General features: G+C 35.4%; 1 protein-coding gene across 4 annotated transcripts in view; it reads left to right on the forward strand.

Moving 5' to 3' along the window:
* The window catches only part of LOC141444942 (aquaporin AQPAe.a-like), a 91,395-nt gene that overhangs the window by 25,240 nt on the left and 43,641 nt on the right, over nucleotides 1-22,514 (forward strand). For 2 of the 4 annotated variants that reach the window (XM_074110753.1, XM_074110902.1), the window contains one exon: nucleotides 15,371-15,564. In XM_074110753.1, coding sequence (XP_073966854.1) covers nucleotides 15,371-15,564 — 194 coding nt within the window. Of the gene's footprint in view, nucleotides 1-12,983; nucleotides 13,273-15,370; nucleotides 15,565-22,514 lie in introns of those variants that run through there. The other 2 variants (XM_074110798.1, XM_074110851.1) reach the window with 2 other exon arrangements.

Below are 22,514 nucleotides of genomic sequence, written 5' to 3' on the forward strand. Positions count from 1 at the left end.
GGCAAACGAGCAAGTAGGTCTCCTGATGGTAAGAGACCACCACCGCCCATAAACATCTGCAACACCAGGGGTATTGCAGATGCGTTGCCAACCTAGAGGCCTAAGATGGGATACCTCAAGTGCCAATAATTTCACCGGCTGTCTTACTCTCCACGCCTGTATCATCAACTTGAAATATGGATCGATCCCATGGGAAGGGTATACTTTAACGCAAAGACTGAGCTTGGCTGAACAGCGAGTGTTGCAATTCTAGACATGTGACCCTGAGTAGATGAAACTTAGGTCATTGTTTTAATTTTTTAGTTATTCTTTAAAATTTAATGTATTATTAACGCCATACATGAAATGTGAACACATTTCCCGATGAGTTAAATCAATTATCTATTTATAAAAACTTACTCCAATCCAAAAAACTTTATTACCTTACCTGTCAAAAATACAAATGAAAACTGCCAGACAACGCTAGTCTTTTAGTTCCTATTGGTTATTTAAGTTCTTCTTTGGTATCTAAAAATATATCTAAACGAAGAAAAAAAATAGATTGTTTTTTCAATAGGTACGTACCTAGTAATTGTTAGAAACAAACAGTTTGCTTCTGCTTTGTTCGACAAAGTTTGTTTTGTAATTGCCTTAAAATGAGTTTACGTGTGTGTAAACAGCAGTTTTCTAGAACAAAGCGGCAAAATTAATAGCAATTAACGATAGCGGCAGTTAAGCGTCGTGTTTGAAGCTGTCTTAATTAATTAATAGTTCTGAGTCCCATCAATTGGGGTTAGCTGTGTTTGGAACAGAACACAGTTTTTGCGCATTGTAGCTTAGGGACGTCCCATCGCAACTGGTTTATCGATACACGTTAGAAATCGTAAGCCTATGTATCTACATATATCGCAAATATAGAATAGTATCGCAGTGGATTCTTTAAATAATACTCGTAATTATCGCGATTTTGCAGGTGGTAGGACCTTGTGCAAGTTCCGCCCGGATTGCTACCACCATCTTGCTCGCTAATCCTGCCGTGAAGCAGCAGTGCTTGCACTGTTGTGTTTCGGCGTGGAGAGTAAGACAGCCGGTGAAATTACTGGCACGTGAGGTATCCCATCTTAGGCCTCTAGGTTGGCAACGCGTCTGCAGTACCCCTGGTGTTGCAGATGTTTATGGGCGGTGGTGATCTCTTACCATCAGGAGACTTATTTGCTCGTTTGCCATCCAGTCGAATAAAAAAAAAAATGTTCGATCGGTACATTCCCATACTTTTGATCCAAAGGCAAAGCTATACAATACAGGATACAGCCAAGTCTCACATTGACGTGTATCGATACATTAAAATATCGATACGTATCGGCCATCGCTACACTAAGCGTACATTAATCTCGAATCAAACGCTGTAACTAATCGGTACGAAGAATCGGCTCCTTACAACTGTTTGTCGTTTTTTTGGAAGTTCCAATTTATTTATACTCCACGAGGTTGCCTGTTTGTAAACAGGGAAGTTGCCTTCTTGATAGCGATGGTTCATGTTTAGTATCCATTGTTCTGGTTATTAATAAGCTGAATGTGGTATTGGCTATGTGTTCTACAGCCGTAACAATACAGTGGTCAACGTTTAATTTAGTATGTCTTTAGCATTAGATATATCCGATGGTGGAATATAAAATATCGACTTCCTTTTAAATTTATCAGGTCTTGTTGGGCTACGTCTAGGCGTTGGGCTACGTTTTCATGATCTAATTGTGATTACAATTTATTATTAGTTTTTTCATGGAAGTATGGAGTCGCTTAGTAAAACACCGAATTCAAAACATTTTCGAGCGTGATCTACCACACCGGTGAAAAAAATAAATAGGTACCTACACCTACCAAACAAGATTCGGGGGCCATGCATTTAAGGCAATTGTTCTAGAGTAGATGGCAACTATTGGGACAGTGTCCGGCACTCGGACGTTTACCTTGCAATATACATCAACTAAACCCAGTCTAGAGCCTGATTTTTTAAAACATGTTAGTATTTCTTTTTGTAATTAATTTTTTTATTATGATTTTGCTGCAAACTATCGTCCGCGTGGTATTATTAACAAAGTGTTCGTGTAGAGATTTTCTATGGGATTTTAGTGCTGGCGCCTGCAGTGCGTATCGAACCCCGCGCTGCGGCCTTGGGCGGCGTGCGCAGGTCACGAGCGATAGCGTGTCGTTAGGTGAATAAGATTTTATAAGAAAATATACTTTTTTAAATGTACTTTTTGTGAATTGTACTTGCATTGTCGCCCAACCTATGTCATGTATACTACATTTCAAGGCAATCCGATCACTGGAAGTGGAACAAGGAAAATCTTGTATTGTCACAAGAATAAGGAAAGTATTGTATGTGTACTCGTATACCGGGTGTGGCCTGTAATATGAGCAAATAATTAAAACATAGATCATACTCGTCAAACTGAACAACATTAGTTCAGCGACTTTTAAAAATAATTAGTTTTTTAATTTTTACTACACTAAAGTTTATTCGGAGGAGCAATGTAAAGCAAAATGCTTGATGTTTGCAGCGTGACAGGCAAGGCAACCTCAGTTGGGTTCTAGGATGGTTAACATTGATAACAGTATTTAATTTTTATGAAAAAGGGAAAATCTAAAGACTCCATTATTTTTAAAACTCGCTGAACTAATGTTGTTCAGTTTGAAGAGTACGGTCTATGATTTAACTATTTGCTCGTATTACTGGCCACACCCGGTATAAAACTAGAAGAATATCTCAACTAACAGACAAGGGGCATAATAATGTACGAAATAGAGATAACTAGGTCACTAATGTAATGTAACGTCAAAATAAATAATAGCAATTAAGAAGTATAAATAACGAGCCTTTACCCGTAAATTTCTGGGATTTTACAAAAATTTGGATGGGAATTCTCAAAAATTACATTGTGATTTTCGTTGTGTGATAAACATCCGTACAAAATTTAATGTCTCCATACACAGTAATTTAGATTTATCTGATTAAAGATGGATCCCGTGAGAATATTGGTATAAAAAGTAGTCTGTTTGTTACTTTCGATATCTAAATCTTGTTCAAAAGCCTATTAAACCCAAATCAAATAGTATTAGTAGCCAAAACCTACGAGGGATGGAAACTCTACATAAAAGTAGTAGTACCTAAGTGGTAAACTAATATGCAAGTAAAAGTAAACGAGTTACTTGGGACTTAAAATAATAAAAAGACTCGTCGTAATTAGCCTTCTAAAGTAGTCTGACACAAAAACATACACAATCCTTGATATAACGTCGATATTTTATTTTATTTTATTTGCATAAGTTTTTATTTAAATTGAAACGGTTATTTATATGTTTATTTGTTTGTAACTTACGGTTTAAAAATTTGCAAACCTAATTTGCAAAGCTGAAATTTGACATTATTGTGTAAATTTGGTGACGTAGCAATTAATTCATAGTAAAATTTTGGTAGTAATGCCAGGACTGGCTCCGCAGAGGGAACTACTTGTGGTATTGACTTGAAACTTGGTATGGAATGTATTTTGGATGACAGTGTGAGTACAGCCAGCAAAATTTACATTTCGGAAATAATGTATTAAAAATATTTTATAACTCAAACGTGTTTATTGTAAAACTGCGCCGCTTGTATCTCATGCCACCACACAACAACAGCAGACGCCGCGACAATGGCGTGATACGCGTGCAGAATCGTTCCAAACCACGATTATTTCCTACTCATTTATTCGCATTCAGCTATAGAGTATGTTAGTGATGCACGATCGCATGTCAAGTTGACACCTTTCATAACAATGTTAAAACAATCCTGCGGGCTGCGGACAAAGGCGATTTCCCGCGACGGTCGCTCACAATGACACTCAAAAACCTTCACAGATGCTTTATGCTTTGAATCGGTTTGCATTTGAAAATGAATAGAAAAAAATGAACGTTTATTTTCCATGTTTGTTCACGAATAACATTGCTATTATAATTAGACAGGATTCCAATTGTGTATGTAAGGTAAATCTACGAGTGTTCATCACTGTCATAGAGTACAGCAGGGTGACGTCTATTGGGCGTTAGCGTGTCGAGCACTAGGACATTTACCTTACTTGTTGCAGATTAAATAAAAAAGTATAGACAGAGTTCTGCGACAGGTAAAGTTTTGTCGGTAGAACTACGCCTCGTTGTATGTATACACAAAAGTTGCACGCACAGGTGCGCTCAAACATTTCCAAGCAAACAAGTTGAGCTAAGCCACATTCGTTCCTCTCGTCACTTGTTTTTCGCTGAGTTCTGTCTACATCTGTTGCGTAACTTAGAATGTTAATTTTGTCGTTTTAATTGTTTATCTGTGGTATCCCAACACCAATTATGTTTAGTTAGCCACTGTATTTAGGGTTCAGTACCTCAAAAGGAAAAAAATAACCTTATACTATAATGTCATAGGATCACTTTGCTGTCCATCTGTCAAGATTTTTTTCCAAGGAACATCTGGAGGTATCAAGCTGTATACTGCGGACAGTTTTTTCTTGTCACATCTCTGGAAAATACGCTGGAAAATGATTTAAAACTTTAAATCGCTCTTTTTCCGCACAACTATTCACTACTTTCCAATGCTGTTTGAGTAATAAAAAAACCGTGTACATATATTTCCAAAAGAAACCGCCACGCAATTCCGAAACGTGCAACTGAATATTCCAATGGCTTGTAACGGTTATTGCCCACCATAAGGTAAACGTTCGAGTGCTCGACACGCTAATGCCCAATAGACGACACCCTGCTATCGCCTCTATTGCTAACGACATAAGATTAAAGATGCCAACCATTGGGACAGTGACGAGCACTGGTACGTTTACCTTATTTTTAGTAGAGAGAAGTATTAAAATCTCCTATCATTTAAGGTGATATGGTAACCATACCTCAGCCCTTTACGGTAGCAATATGTAATAAGTCTAACTATCATAAAATTATCGACAAACAAAGTGTGGTAACGTGACCGTGGCAATGGCGGCGGTCGCGCCGATGCGCTAACTCGACAAATTGACAGGCACGACGGACAATGTCAACATAAATCTTTGTATTTAATCATATTATTATGCTCTAGAATTATCTCATCGCCGGACGTTAAGTCGGTCAGTCAAGTTGAATAGTACATTGTGCATTAAGGGCCGTAAGAAGGGGATTACTAACGAGAGTCTATTAGAAGCCCAACGCCAAAGGCTTTTGATGACTCGAGTTTGTAATCCCCTTACTGCTCGTGATCCACACAATGATTTTCAGGTATAATTTATCAAAGGTCATACGGCCACATTTGTGCAACATGCAAAAAAATATTGCAAAACAAATTGATATAAATTTAAAATATAAAAAAACGAAGTTTCATGAAGCGTTGATAAGTTTTGTGGTGTAAAATTGGGTCATAGCTAAGTTTTAAGTAATTATATAAATAAAACGTTGGCTGACTTGAAACCTCTTTAGTCTGAAATGACGTACCTATTAACTTGTTTGCAAATTTTAAAACTAAACTTTTCCTCCCGCGGGAAAAATTTAGGCCATTGTCATTTATTATACACTATACAGACATGGAATAACATCATTGGCGAGCAAGTGTGATGAAAAGAAAATTACGTAAACGATAAAGGCCGTGTCGTCACTGTTTTTTTCTTCGTGTAACTTTTTGTATAAAATTGGTTAGTTTCCTTAGTAAAAAAATACTAGTTATTCTATTTAGTCAGTGAAATTATCAGAAACTGTTGGACCCGTAATATTTCTTTTGTCAATCAAATAATAACCTAATCAACACAAAGTTGGAAAACCCCCGACATTGTCACTTCAAATTACAATATCTCAGAAACGGCTGAACTGATTTTGATAAAACATGTCAGACACACACACAGACACACATAGCGGTCAAACTTATAACACCCCTCTTTTTGCGTCGGGGGTAAAAGATAAACATCAAATTGCCAGTGTCGCACGGAGTGACGTCGCGTGTAACTTTAACTGGCAGTATCTTCATAATCAATATCCCACTATCCAACTATATTATATTAATTAATTAATTAACGAAAGTTTGTATGGATGGATGTTTGTTTGGATGTATGTTCGTTACCCTTTCACGCAGAAACTACTGAACGGATTTGCATGAAATTTGCCATACAGGTAATAATATACCCTGGATTAACATATAGGCTACTTTTTATCTCGATATTCTTACGGAATAGGGATAAAATCTCGAAATAACAACCGCTGGGCTAAGAGTCATTAAATTTGGTATATAGAATAACACAAAGGTTACTTTTTATAACGATATTCACACGGGATAGGGATAAAATCTTGAAATTTCAACCACTGGGTTTAGAGTCATGAAATTTTGTTCTTAACACAACCTCAATGAACATAACGATATAAATTTTGGGATTTCCCAGGGGAATTTTGTGAAATCCCGTAATTTTTATTGTAACTACCAGATCGAATAATAGTTTAGGTATGCGTGCAAGCAACATGTCCCGGCCTACTAGATCCTGGCAAACTTATTTCAAAATTTCGATTTCCTGTAGCAAAATAAACGTGTCATAAAAGTCAGTTAATGAGTAAATTTCATAAATAAGGATACAAGTAGCTGATCGAGTGCTGTGAGATAAATAATAACTACATTATGAGTGGCTTCTGTAAAAGTAAGAGAAAGTCGATGATTTCCTAATTTAGTTCGTTATCCCATGCAGCGCTCTCAAGCTCTACAATTATTTCTAACCTCTAAGTGCTTGTCAGGTTTTGTAAAGGAAAAACAAGGTCAAGTCCAAATCGGACCTTCGCACCGAGGGATCCGCAGTGTAAGTTTTAGATGGTAACTGACATAGCCAGCCAGACATAAAAAAATAAGATTTTTGCTTTTCTTATTGATTATGTCTTCACGTGCCGGTCGCTCGAAACGCTGTTTCAATGAAAATATACCTTTATTCCCTTGTAGTACTTATTCATTACAATAATGTTAATACATGTTATGTCACACTTTAGTACTATCATGTCATTCTGAAAGCTGATACGGTGCTATCCAAAATACCCATAATCATTAGCTGATATTGATTTTAGTAGGTATTAGTTATTTTGAGGATTTAGACACACGTACGTTGCACGATTTTTAGAGTTAGGTACCTTTACATCCCTGTATTTTTTTTTCACTTGTACCCTTGAATCCCTTGGACTCTTTCATCCCTGTAATTTTTTTTTAGGGTTAAGCACCAGTAGAGTAAAAAGTGTAACCCTATTTTTCTGTATCATCATCCCGACCTAAGTATATATTATATATTCAGCACCAGTAATAATATTTACTTTGATCGGGATCGAAAATACAAACTGAGACTGCATAGAAAAACCAGAAAAAGAGACCAGCGCTGGGAATCGAACTCAGGTCCTCAGCAATCCGTGCTGCGTGCTATAACCCCTACACCGCTGGACAGGAGTCTGGACACAAATGACAAATGGAATTGAAATAAAAAAAATACTAAAAGACTCCTAAAAACCAATCATAATTTGATCGGGATGATGATATAGAAAAATAGGGTTCCATTTGTTACTCTACTGGTGCTGAAAAAAAAATATATATTTTTTAAATCACTTTAAGAGCTATCACAGCAAGTGTTTCAAGGATCGTCATATTTAAACACGATATTTTCCACAATTTCGCAGTTGGAAAAAAACTTATAGTCGAGAATAAAGTTAATAAACAAATGTCCTAGTAACTGTAGTTAAATTATTAAATGTTTTTCCTCTTTATTTAAGTGGTCACGTTCGTAATAGCCGACATAACTTGAAAAAGAAGTGACGCGATGTTATTTTAATTTTCAATCTGTTTTTCTGTGATTGTTTTAAAATATAAAATGGTTTGTTTCAACTACTGCTGTACTTATTTAAGTGCATATACTGGTTTTTATTTACAGCTTAGGTCTGCCACACTGCACTTAACTAGATTAGGTACTAGGTATTGAAATTCCTAATAAATCGTGGCTAATATTTAATTACATTTCTATAAGCAACTCTGGAGGTCTATGGAGAGGCCTTTGTCCAACAGTGGACGTCCTATGGCTGAGATGATGATGATGATGTTTTTTTTTTATTCGACTGGATGGCAAACGAGCAAGTGGGTCTCCTGATGGTAAGAGATCACCACCGCCCATAAACATCTGCAACACCAGGGGTATTTCAGATGCGTTGCCAACCTAGAGGCCTAAGATGGGATACCTCAAGTGCCAGTAATTTCACCGGCTGTCTTACTCTCCACACTGAAACACAACAGTGCAAGCACTGCTGCTTCACGGCAGGATTAGCGAGCAAGATGGTGGTAGCAACCCGGGCGGACCTTGCACAAGGTCCTACCACCTGCAAATTATCTCATTAATATAACTTTTGTAAGCATGTCTTATTTCGCTTTAACAAACTTACCTACCAACAAAAAAAATGGCCAAGTGCGAGTCGGACTCGCGCACGAAGGGTTCCGTACCATCATCTTAAGTGTAGATTTTAAACAACATTAGACAGTAAAAAAAACGCGTTTGTTGTATGGGAGCCCCCCTTAAATATTTATTTTATTTTAATTTGATTAACTTGACTTTAACTAACGACTAAATATTCTATGACTATTCCAAGCGTCTACCTGTTGCCGTTACCTATTAATATCGAGCAAAGAACGGCAAAAATATCTAATATTTATCTCTATCCGTTTGAGAGCTACGATGCCACGGACAGACAGACATTGCATTGACAACGCACTTATAACATCCCTCTTTGTGCATCGGGGCTTAAAAGAAATTTAATTCGATTACTTGACCGGTAAAGGGGAGCTTTTACACGTCATGTTTTTAAACTACCAGTGCTTTCGGAAACACCATCATTGCCAAGAAGAAGGCGCCGCAAAAAACTTGGCAGAAAGTCAATTTTTCAAAATAAAATAATTACAAATAAAAAGAACAATAATAATACAGGGATGTATGGGGTCCTTAGTTACAAAACTAGAACTAAACATGTAACTATATCTATATATAACTTAGATACCTATAACTGATCCTGACCTATGCAGTCGTGACGAATTTGGCACTAAATGATAAATTTATTGACCACATAATACCTATATAATAATATAGATTAACAATATCAGGAAGTAACGACGAGCAGATAATTTGATTGCACGCAGAATAACTTTATTAAATTAGTTGTACCATAAAAAAATCGTTTTGTCCGCCAGCACGAAGAATGTTAACAATATTTTTTTCACCGACGTTAATTACTTATATTCGACACTATTTTGGTATACGTTGTTAATTTCAAAAATGATTATTCAAAATCACCAATCAAATCTTTATTTAATTGTAGCAAAAACTGTATTTTTCGTTTAAAACGCAGAACGCCGGTCTAAACTGATGCGTCACAGCTTGATTTGAATATTTTTTGTCTAAAATACCTTGTTATGTCTCGACTGACAATGAAAAAAACCTAAAATATTTTAGGAACAACAAAAAGGTAGCGGTTATTTACATAGAATTGAGATAATTAAATGAAAACTACAATTTTAGCTACAAACAGAATACAGGGTACAGATCTTTGAATTCACTCGAAAATGGTGGAAATAAATGTGTCCACATATTTTTATGACTGCCACAAAACTACAGTACTAATTAAATCGTTGAATAGTTGATAAAGATTATGAGGTAAATATAGTTACAATTTTCTACTGCACTGAACGTAAATATTTTTAATATTTTTTCACCAGTCTTGAGTGAAGTAATTGAAATTAAAGAAAACTACAATTCAAATGTACTCCCCTTATAAGGCAAAAGATAGCACATATCATAAATATAACTCAAAAGTGTTTTTTTTAAGATACCAACTTTTGCCTCAAAAAGGCAGAATAGCTGAGACTGTTGTGGCAAGAGAATAGACCCAGAACCATTTTACTATGTGTGAGTTGACCATTCAAGATATTACGTAACTGCCTTTATAACAGCTTAAATGTGGCGAGTCAACACGCGATGTTTTCTCAACGAGACAATACGGCCATTGCCCACTTATCTCGTTTACATTGCTTACTGAAGTTTTATTGCCATTGATAAGCTCCTTACAAATGTATGCTAGTTTCAGTAGAACCGTGTTGAATGTACAGGACATATATATTTATACACTAGAAAATTATAGCATTGTTTTATATTTTATTTTTATCAACTTGTTGAAACTTTAACTTGAGCTATCGTTTTGAGCAATACACAGATTTCCGCGTTATATCAATGCCCTATTTTTAGCAGCATAAGAGTATTAAGAGTGTAGAAAATGTCCTTTGCACACCTCTCATTCAGAAAAGTAAATTTTCCTCCCTGAGGAAGGGGATCAAAGTGCAACTTTTCTGTTCAAGGCGTTTTTTAAGTGTTTTTCTGCAAATTAAATTTTTTGAAGTTGATAATTGTAAAACCACGCCATTTTCTGTGCTAGTTACTCTTTAATTATATTAAAATGGTTTTTCATATTTCAATTTTCGTCATAGGTACTCGGTGTGAAAAGTTGTATGAGTGACTCAGGAGCAAAATACTTTTATCTTGGGTGCTACTGCTAACGGTTACATATTTGAATATCGAAAATTAAAATACCTACGGTTAAAATGACGAATGAGTAAAAATATCGATAGCCAATATATCTAAGTTGTAAATGTCGACATATTTGAATGTTGAAAATTAAAATATCGTACATAAAAATCCGCTCTTTTTATTGCTCCTTTCTCTTAGTAGCATTTATTTTTACATAATCTAGTCATTTTTAGCACTCGCCGGCTTTTAGGCTTTTAGGCTCGGCTCGTGCGTTGTTGTGGTTACAGTTCTAACCAAGCCGAACCAAATATTTTTGGTAACTCATGTTCAATAGGGTAGGTTAGGTTAGTATTGCGTCAAGGCGCGAAGCACCTCAACTGAGCGAAAGAGGAGCTGACGGACCCTGTCACGTGATAGTTCATACGTAGGATATTCGATACTCTGTACTTCGATATTTTGGACTTCGATGTCACTCTTTTAGATAAATATATTTTCGATATATTGGACGTAGATTATATAACCATTGTACAATATAAACTTTCGTTATTTTAATTTTCGATATTTCGATACAGTCGATATTTTAATTTTCGATATTTTGAACATCGGCATTTTACCCGTAGGTATTTTAACTTTCGATATTCAAATATGTAACCGTGCTAACACTTCGCTACATTCTGGATTCATGTACCGCCCTCGCCGTAAATACATCATTTTGCTCCCTTGTGATACAAATAACTATGTCTTACCGAAAGGGTGAAGTGGGGTGGTCTTAAAAAGCAATGTAACTATAGGGGATAGTAAAGTTGTTATGGTACTTTTGGAGCCACTGTAGGTACCACACAAACCAACTACTCGTAGCATCTACGAACTCTCCGTTATAACCGAAGTATTTTACGTGTGCGTCATTGGACGTACAAACAACCCCGGAACCTTATCAGCGTCTGTTTCGCTTCAGCATTACAAGCGCTTACAAGTTAATAACCAATCAGACTCACATTAACCAGACATACATTAACAATTTTCAATTGTAACCTTAATGTTTGCTCTTGGAAAATACTCCAGCGTCCGTGGCGAATGTAGTGTTAGTACGTAGCAATCCACGCTGATAAAACAATCGATGAGCCAACTGAGCAAACCATAAGCAAGGCGAGTTAACATAATAACAGACTCATTAATAAGGAATGTTCAGGATCGGATACGTAGAAGTACTAGACGACCAATAATTTGTAAACAACTATTTCGAGTGCGTTTGAAATTTGTAATTCGCCGTACCCGTATTTGACAATTGCTTGACTTAGTTGGTATATTATATGTTGAAAATAGCCTGAATGGCTTCGAGAAAAGTATAGTACGGCCGTGCCTTTTGTTTTGTTTTGCTCGACTTGGCGATGATTAGGAATTAGGTTCAATTTCGATTCGGGCCTAAGGGCTGCCACATGTAGGTATTCGAAATTCCGTTTCGCAATTTTCGTTTTCGCAATACAAATCTATGAAACTACGACATACAAACAGTAGTTTTCCGTCCGAAGTGGCCTGTGCGTACAGTGATGTGCTTACGGAATTCCAATCGAATTTCCGAAACGGAATTCCGAATTTATGTGGCGGCCCTAAGTCAAAATATCATTATTCAATTAAAGCTATAAAAAGCACTCATGAATGTCAAATTGAATCTACCACCAGTTCGAGAAAACCTCTATTAAGAAGAACCCGGCGAAAAACTAAACGAGATAATATACTTTTTAAAACATATTAACAATCAATATTATCAGCTATAAGTAGGCACTTTTCTGTTTTTGAACATGTTCCAGTTTCAGATTATTTCGAAAAAAGGGTGACCATAAAGTTGGACCATGTTATTTGATACTTAAGTATATAATATAACCATACAAAATGAGTGACTGTAAAACAAACATTGTGATACGAAATGTAGGGTCGATTGTCGTATCACATTGGATATCGTACTGTTTTTACTTAACTACCGGTTTTAAGGTGTCCAACTTTTTGAACTCATTTTTAATCGTATGTATATTACCCGAGGCTTCGCTTGCGTGAACCTTTAGTTCGAACTGTTGATTTGAAATGTACCGCCTGGGATTTTACTAAATTTCCATACATTCCGTGGGACTATCGGTATAAAGAATAGCTTAAGTATTATTTCCAAGTTCCAGTCATGCCCATACCATACTGATTTTCATCTAAATCTGTCCAGCCGTTACAAACACAGTCAAACTTTCGAATTTATAATAAAAGTCGGTTTTACATGGTGTTTCTTAAGTGATGTGCTCGTGGTGAGAATTCAAACGAGATCCAAAAAACTAAGGAGAGCCGAAACACTTTTGGAATAAAAATTCCGTTATGGTGGCGGTGCACCGTCACCGCGGGTTCGGCTGTCATCCCCGTCGGCACTCAGGCGCATGTAGGCCCGCATTCGAGTCGCCACTCGCACACGTTACTCGCACGCGCACTCGCATGCCAACTTGACGCCGACGAAATCAAAGAAATACGCTCGCAATCCTGCCAGCGCGACCGCAGCGTCTTCGGAATTTTTCAATTACAAATCAAATTAGACTTTCACGGTAGCGTATTTAATATCTTTCGAAAGAGTGCGGTCGCAGTGCATCGCGATTGGCCACAGCCAGCGCTTGGACCCGTTGGAAAGTGAACTTAGAAATGAAAACGGATTACGCAGTGGATGAGATGCAGAAGAGTAAGTCGGGTATTGGCAACATTCTATATTTTTACTATATCAAATTGTTTTTTACCGACTTTGAAAAAGATCAACTCAGCTCTACGTATTTATTTGATAGAATTGTTCGTGTTTTAATATGCTTTGCAGCCGGCGCGGCGATAAAATATTCGGTTATTTTACTTGAAAAGTTTTTTTTTTTCTGTTTTTAGGTATTTTTATATTCTTAATATGCGTAATGTTTATCTCAAAGTTAATATTTGACATTAATAAGTTGTACAACCTAATAAATTAATTTTATTTAATTTACCGATTAAAACATTCTTATACTTACTTAATAAAAAACTATACTTCTTTTTCATTATTTTCTATCAAGCATCATTTTAATAAAGTTAAGTTGTCAATATTAAGTTTTAATAATAATCATTTTTGATGTTATTAAATTCGCTTTACGAGTATAAATATTATACGCTGTTTTATAAACATTGTATGCCTATGCCTTATTACATCTAAAAACAGTGATCACCATAGATACTTTACTTTCGTTTTCATAAATGATTCAGAAAACGTACGGGTTGTTACTACATGTTTTTAACAGTTTCAAATACGTAAGAGGATCGGTGGACATTTTACATTCCGCACAGATTAAATCTCTACAATCTGTACTCTCTAATCTGTACTAAAATAACTACAATTAAAACTAGATATTATGTGGTCTCTTGTTACATCTTTGCTAATAAAAAAATATAAGTCTGTTATCAAGCACGCAAGCGAATCCGATAGTTAATTAACCGCCAACTTGATGAACCAGTAATTATTTACTTACGAGCAAAGCGGGACGGACAAGTTCACTCAATTAAAGTTATACTATTAGACAATCTGGATTACCTAATTTTAGTAGAGTAGGTAACTTCTTGTTTATTTATTTTGAGGATCTCGGAAAGCGCTCTGATGATTTTCATGATATTTGCTAAATTTTCGGGGGCGAAGAATCGATCCAGCTTGGGCTTATGTCTGGGAAATGCGTGTTTTTTTAAGTTTTAGAAAAAAATAACGAGCAAGGCTCGGGCCCAGATACTGAGGTATAATATCCAGAACGGGGAATTCGTAAATGGTAGAATGTCTAGAAGGAGCAGGGGTAATTTTCCAAAGAAACCGATTTTCAAAATAATATGTGTGTTTATAATATGATTCGAAAATGTAGTCAACCTGTGTATGCTACAAACTAAATACTCAAAAATATAATTTGACTGTCTTGAATGATTGAATTGGAGTTGTCAAAATGAATAATACTGTAATTTTTTCCTACTCCACTCGCATTTCAAATCCTATACATTATTTCTCCATTTTTGAATGATATTTTCTCTTAAATATGCAGAACTTGGGATTGAACACATTTCAATTGTGGGTACTTTGTTTAGGTACTTCTTAAAATTTCATAATATAATTTCATCTTGATGGGCGTTCGTTACAATATTCTTGCTGTACATATCATTCGGTCTTTTTTTTCTTTATTATGCTTTTGCTATCGGCGTATATACCTATCTGTTGCTATTTTAGAAGTTAAAGGTAGCCGGAATCATTACTCCGGGTTTAGAAGAAGCAGAAATCCACTAGAGTTTGTCATACGTACCACAAATTATTCAGTTATTTCTTTGATTTCATATTTATACATAAAACAGCTTACAAGGTCTAATTTTATAAGTATATAGGTAATGGGGGATCCCGTTTCTACTAAGTACGACTGTTAGCCCTATTTTATCACACAACTGAGACTAGAGACCGTATTGACCACCTAACGTTTCGGGCGCTCACGATCGCAATCAAATGACAGTTTTTGTATGCGAAATCTGTCATTTGATTGCGATCGCGACCGTCAGAAATGTTAGGCAATACGGCCTCTGAGGCCTAATTGTCTAACACACTTGGAATCACAATAGTTTTCACTACTTCTTTCTGTCACACGCTATAACACGAGGGAAGAAAGAGATGGTGAATGCGTTAGACAATACAGCCTCAGTATTGGTGTTTACTCGGTATGGACTCTGATTGGTAGAAGTATCTTTCTTGTGGGCGCTGAAAGACCCGTTGGCTATGACTTTTGGTTAATATCCATGTTTTGTCACAGGGACCAGCTCCTTCCTCGGGCTGTCCGATGTGACAGACAACAAGATGATCTGGCGGCAGCTGCTGGCTGAGCTGCTGGGCACGTTCTTGCTGACCTCGATCGGTGTTGCAGCCTGCATCGCCATCGGCGGCGAGAGCCGTAACGTCACCAGCATTTCGCTCGCCTTTGGCTTGCTCGTCGGCACCATTGTTCAGGTAAGTCCATGCATTTTTGACAATTTCCAAAGAGACTTGTTCAACACTCTGCTTAGAAGACGTTTGAACTCGAGGACTCAAGGATATAAAAAAAATACAGTACAATTTTCAAAATTAGCTTTTATGAAATTCGAAATAGTGAAATCTTAAATTGATTAAGGTCTGTGATACGAGCGTTATTTTATAGTTATGTTCTATTTTTCCTTGTTGCGTTTAAAAAGTTATTAAAGTTATAGGTGTAGTTGCGTTATGTTCCTTTAGTTTTTTATTTCTTCAAAATAGTATGTAATTGATTTATTAATTGTTCGTTGTGGCCAGTTTGAGTTGTTTTGTGTACATCCTTCTTTAGATCCCGTATGATTTCTAGATAATTTATAGTAGACGACGCAATTATTAACGACAGGCTAATGGGAATGATAGCCACTTATTGTCTGATCAATTACATTTACTGTTTGTTTTTCATTAATGAATTAAGTCATTAGATTTGTGTAGAAACCGCAAGTGGCATAAAAATGATATATAAATAGTCTTACCGTTTTAGGGTTTATGCAGTATCTATTTTTGTTATCATAACGATGTCGCTTCCGTAACAGTGTTTATGACTGCCGGTTTAAAGCGACACAAAATTCAAGTTTAACTGGAACAATTAAGCGTAATGTCGAGTGGCAGGAAGGCAGTACAAAAGGGACATAATTGATTTAGTAGTTTAGAGATTTCCCTCGGTCGCGAGCGGCTTTCTAAGGTATGGAAAGCGTACCTTCTGCCTGACGTTTATACACCTCTCGAAAGTTAATGCGATAGAGTGCGTAAAGATTATCACTTCTTAAGACTTTAAGATTTCAATGATTCAATCAACATGCAAGAGTGTCTGACTTTGCATGTTAATTATAAACACATCAAAAAAAAATGGGATACCCACTATTCCTCGACAAAGATATTTTGGCTCAGTAGTAATGTGCTTATATTGAAATGGTCAAAACTGTCTAAGGATACAAAATATCCTTAGGTACTTGTGACGAGAATATTTGTTGCGTTAGGATCTTAAAATATATTTGGTTGAGTAAACTAATAATCTAGACGATGAGAAGATTTGCGCTTAGTTCCCAAGACACTCGCTGCTGATTGTGAGATGAATAGAATTACTTACACTTACATAATTTCTATATTATATGGGAGGTAGATAGTAATAACTTCTCATACGTTATAAGATTTCGTTCACACAAGACAAGGCACGCAAGGCACAAGATGATAGAATATTTCATTAAAATAATTTTGGTAGTTAATTGCTCCACCGGTTGGATATTTTCTCATGATAAAAAATGTCTTTTAAAATTAAGAAAACACCGATAACTTGTTTTTTACAGTGTTTAATCATTTATGAGTGATGTAGGTAGGTGAATCGACCTCATTTTTGTGAAGGAACCGATAAGCCGAAGAAATATAGCCTAGTTTTACAATACTTAAATATTTACGTCTGTGTTGATATTGTTCACTATAATTCGATTACAAAAGTTACATTTTGTATTTCAGTTCTTTTGAAAATATAAATCGTATTTATAATAATATGTATGTCTGCCCGCCAAGCGAAATTTTTTTTTTATAAATATTAAACATTTTCATCATTCCTGTTTCATAAAAAAATTCGGAAACTCAATTAAATTTCGAAGTGTATTGAAAACTTGCAACTTAGAGAAATATTCGTGAAAAATTCAAATATGAGTCTTATCGCATACAGATTTATAAGTTTAAATAATAACCCCCAGGTTTTTTTAACTTACCTAGTCTTTGCTTTTAGATCTGTTTATAGCTTATAGATCTCCGTTTTTTCCTCACCCTAATCTCATTATAAAAAAAAATTAAGACACCTTGTTCATTTTCTCTAAGGATGTAAAAACGTTATCTCACTGTGATAACAGCCATAAGCTTCAGAAGCAGTTTTAATCTTCAGCACACTAACGATACGAGGCGAAGCAAACAATCTCCGCACACATGACAACTCAATTACTTTGTAAACAAACATAAATATCTCTATAAAGTACCTTTTTCACTTTTTATGCTCTTAAACTTCGTATTTATTCTAGATGTAGGCGACATAAAATGACTTTTTATATTCTAATCCAGGGGTCGGCAACCTTTTGACAGACATGGGCCACGTGGTGAAAAAAAAATAGATAAAGGCGGGCCGCAATTGTAAGATGATTTTTACCTAATATATATCTACCTAGTTATCTATTGTAGGTAGAGTGATATTACAATGGCCCGCGGGCCGCTCGTCGCCGACCCCTGCTCTGATCCATAGCGTATTCCAGTGTTGTAATTTGAGAAATAGTTTCGCTGCTCTCAGAAGAAAACCATTGGCTTAAGAGTCTTTAAATTTGGCAGTCTTATCCTGAGTATCATCATAGCGGTATACCATGGAGTGGTTTTTCATTTTCTTTATTCTCCCACGGTTGCAAAGCCGCGGACATAAGCTAGACTAGTTAGAGATAAATTTGTTAAAGGCTGACCAGGAATAGGTATATAAAACCTGACGCCAGGGCAGCACTTCTACGTTTTATATTGCAACATTCTTTACACTTACTATACGATATCTACCAGTCATATTGACAACGGTGTCGGTGATGTTATTTGAAGGAATATTTTCTAATCCCTCGGACTTTTTCTATAAAAACACTTTTATACATTGTGAACTATTTTCCTTCCAAGGCTATGGAAAATCTTCGGCATTTTAAGACACAAAAACAGAAAATAACACTTTAAAATACCACGCTAAAGTTTGCTACGTTAAAGTTTGACAGCAATAGACAGATGACATTTTAATTTAGTGTTACCAGTGCAAGAAATTAGTTCTATTGGTTTTCCGCAATATGGCGAGGTTTTTTATAATTCTGGGCAGCCTTTATCTACTCCATTTCAAGGTCATTTGTAATAAGGTTTTATACTATTATAAAGTAACCGTATTACAACAGGAAAAGTTAATTTTATAGTACCTACACTTATTTATTAGAATTGCAAAAGCAACTAATCAACTTATTTTATAATACTCACGACCTTATTGCACTCTTATAATGCCGTAACTTGCCCGTTGTAATGAAGTGAGTTTCACATAAGATGTAAATAATACGAGTTAAAGTCATCTATAGTTAAAGTGAGAAAAATTGTTCCATGTCAAAGACAATGATTGATTATATCCACTACATCTAGAGTACCTACTATACGAGTAATTTTAAGAAGTTGGAGCAGAGGATGTTATAAAAAAGAACGTCAAAGAGACGACGTTTCATTAAATATAAAGCTGAAATTGAAAATAATACGCTTGAAAGGAGAAATTGACTAAGCGACATATAAAATTTACGGATTCCAAACATGTATATAACTATCTTAAAATAATGTCGCTTAGTTAATTTCTCCTTTCAAGCGTCGAATTAAGATTAGAGAAGTTTTCATCTGGGACATGTGGCCATTTAGTCTAACTCCTTTCCTGGCGTGCATTCGAAAATTAAATTTTAAGACAATTTTTTTGTAATAATTAGGACAGCAGTTTACGCACACCACCCATTCATCTAACGCTACTCGTAGAGTCAATACGGGTTTCCAAAATACGCTACACCACACACTCCAATATCGTATCCGCTGTCGCATGCTCCGTATATATTCCCACGCTACACATAAGTTATACTCGTATACATATCACTTTTAAAAGGTCTTTTATACAATTTTAATGTACTTCAGTTTGTTCCCAATGAATTCGCCTGTAGAGTCCAAGTTTATTGATTCGAGTCACGCCTTAAATGAAGTCACTTGCATTCAAATTATCGACATTGATTTGATGAGAATGTCGGTTCAACAGGTGACGAGCTTGAACTTAACGGGATAACCTTTATAAAAGTTACTTGGATACTTTTAAATCAAATTCAGCTGTAATATTTTCTATTATTTTTCTATACACGATGAAAGACTGTAACGGATTGATTTTACTGCTTTTAATTTTAGGTTTTATGGAGTTTCGAATCACACATTTCCAAGTTTAATTACTGTAGTATTTTAAAAAAAACTAGCTTTATCCTGCTACTGCGCTCCATTATTCTACAGAAAGAAATGTGAAAATACCTTAGTGCACTTTCATGGTCTTTAAGGAACATGTCTGTCAGTGTATTTCATACCTACCCAGATAGTTCTGAACCGATTTTTTTGGTAAATAACGAATTTAGCAAACAAGTCTTTACGTACGTTAATTTTTTGCAGAGCACGCTGCAACAATTAAAATTCGGACATTTTAACACCTCTCATTCGATAGCTTGTACAATTTTAACCTACGACAAGGTAAGCAAAATGTTCTCCCCCTCTTAAATTTATTTATTTATTTCAACTAATGCAAGTTTAGGCATTACCAAACTAAACATAATTCTAAAACTGAAATAAAACTAAACGAAATAGTTACCCCTCCCCCCTCTTATTTATTTTGTGGTAAATTTAAACTGTTTCAAATGAAAAACAAAAACGAGAAGACATTTTTTTTGCACGAATCTGTGCCCAAGCTGAGACGACAGCTGTCAAATGTGACTTATTAGAACGTCCGAACTTTAAGCGCGGAGGTCGAAATGCAAAACTGCCGATCGTTGACCTTGACACGGGTCTCCCTTTGACATAACTGGTTAGAGTGCGTACAGTACGACTACTTCGCGTTTACACTTGACAGATGGGCGTGCCTTCAGTCAATTTTCAACTTTGAGGTCATACAAATAAAATAGTTTTTACATAATCTGTAAACGTGGGTAGCGGTACACTAAAAATGGCTTTATTTGTATGACGTCAAAGTTGAAAATTGACTGAAGGCACGCCCATCTGTCAAGTGTTAACTCCAAGTAATCGTACTGTACATTAATCGCATTAAACCATGGTTACGGGGACGTACAGTAGAACAAACTGATTCATGTTCACGTACCAGGGTGGACCGTTTTAATAATCAATTTCTTGTTTCAAATTCTATGATTTCTTTGAGAAAGGTATGGGATGCACATGACATTAATAGCACAAGCACAGTAGTGGCTGTTTGCAAATAAACAGGCCTGTGGAAAAAAATATTGTTTAGTTAAAGAAATATGAAGAAGTTAAAGCTGAACAAATTTAAATAAGGAAGGACAAATAAAACGAATGATTTTACGCAGCTGAAAAACATTTAAAATTAACACCATACAAAATATGTCATTATGAGTCTACTGTGTAAATAATGCTACAAAAGCTGAATTATATTTTTCAACTAAATTAGAGCTGTTATTTTCTACTACTTCACTCGTATTTCAAATTGACCTTGTAGTTTAAAAATAGAATCTCTTATATCTAAAACAAGACAACTGAAGAAATATATTTGTTTAACCTAGAATAGAGATATTGTCGATGTATAATGCACTAAGTTGGCGTTGTGAAACGATTGAAAACAGACAACAGAAGGTCCACTTCACTATAAGTATTTGCTTTTATTACGACTAAAAACTTAAAAAAGCAAACAAATAAGATTAAAGAGGTTTCCATTACTTCAAATACAGCAACGGGTTTAAGAATATGGGGCTCCATTTCTTCGTATTTCCCCACTTAATGTAAAGTCGATCTGGATATTTCATAGTACGAGTAAATGGATGTATACCGTAATACATTGCGTATTCAAGTAGCAAGTCTTAATGGCATCTCTAATAGTTTGCAAAGCCGACAAAATCGAATACGGTATCGAAAAGTGTAACTAAACGAAAAAAGTTTCTCGTTAACTCTATTTGCATTGTCATCCAATTAACATAGTGTTCACTCAATTTAAAGTCAAAATGGACACTGAAAAACGATTTTTAAAAAACAGATGACTCGATATCCCATTCCCGATAGGTGTCTGTGTAAGTACTTATAGCAAACACCTAAATACAATTTTAGACTATTAGATGAAATTAATTAGAACTTTAATTGTCTACTATAATATTGTACATGTACTTTTGTTTAGTTTAAGAAACGATCCTCTGGTGTGAAATTAAATTTGACATACAAGATTTCACCTGAGCGTCAATTATTTAATAAACAAGATAAATCATTTGAAAGCACCTAAAAACTTCTCTTTCTTAAACAGAGATAAATATATCATGTAACTCTTGTAACATGAGTTAATTTAATTTTGATTGACTCTTCAATCAATTCTTCACGGCCGTGACCGAATGTAAGAACAACTTAAACATGATTTTGAATGTACTACTTAAATGTGGGATTTGTTTATTAGTGTCAGTAATAAAAAGCATAGATTGTTTACCTTATATTTGAGACAGATGTACCTACATTACTTGGCTGTTTCTGCACTTAAAAACACTACTGTTTTTGGTCTATCTTAATTAAAAAAAAACAGATTTCTTAAATTCATGTTTAAAAATTTTCTTTGTTAATTGAAAATTGTTACGCTAACTACTAAAGCTAACTTTGACAAAGGAAAGCTACTTTGACTTGACCTTTTTGAGTCTAGTAGCGCTTACGGAAAGACCATATCATTGCCGAGAAGAATGTGTTGCAAGATAGTACTATTTCCGATTAAATTAGTTCCAATTTGCTACTGTATGAAAAATATTCAGTTATTAATAACGTCATAAATATGTGTTAATTTTTACCTGTTAATACCTTTATTTTTTTGTAAAAATTAGGCGCACTTAAATATTTAATAATTTCTCCGTAATCACAGTTAATCTTTGAAACACGTACTAAACTATCAAAGGTCCTTCAGATTATGTTTATGTTTATTTACGGAAACAAGTACCTATCGTTTTATTGGTAGAGTAACTTGCGTGCAAGTGGGCAGCATCGGCCAGCAGCCTGACAAATTGCAATAAAATACGCGATATTAACTTCAAGTTATATTTATAGCCGTAAAGAACACGTGTATAAGTTAAGCGGATGATTTAGCAGCGGATATATTTATTTGAAAG

This window comes from Choristoneura fumiferana, chromosome Z, assembly GCF_025370935.1.
Source record: "Choristoneura fumiferana chromosome Z, NRCan_CFum_1, whole genome shotgun sequence".
Classification (NCBI taxonomy): domain Eukaryota; kingdom Metazoa; phylum Arthropoda; class Insecta; order Lepidoptera; family Tortricidae; genus Choristoneura; species Choristoneura fumiferana.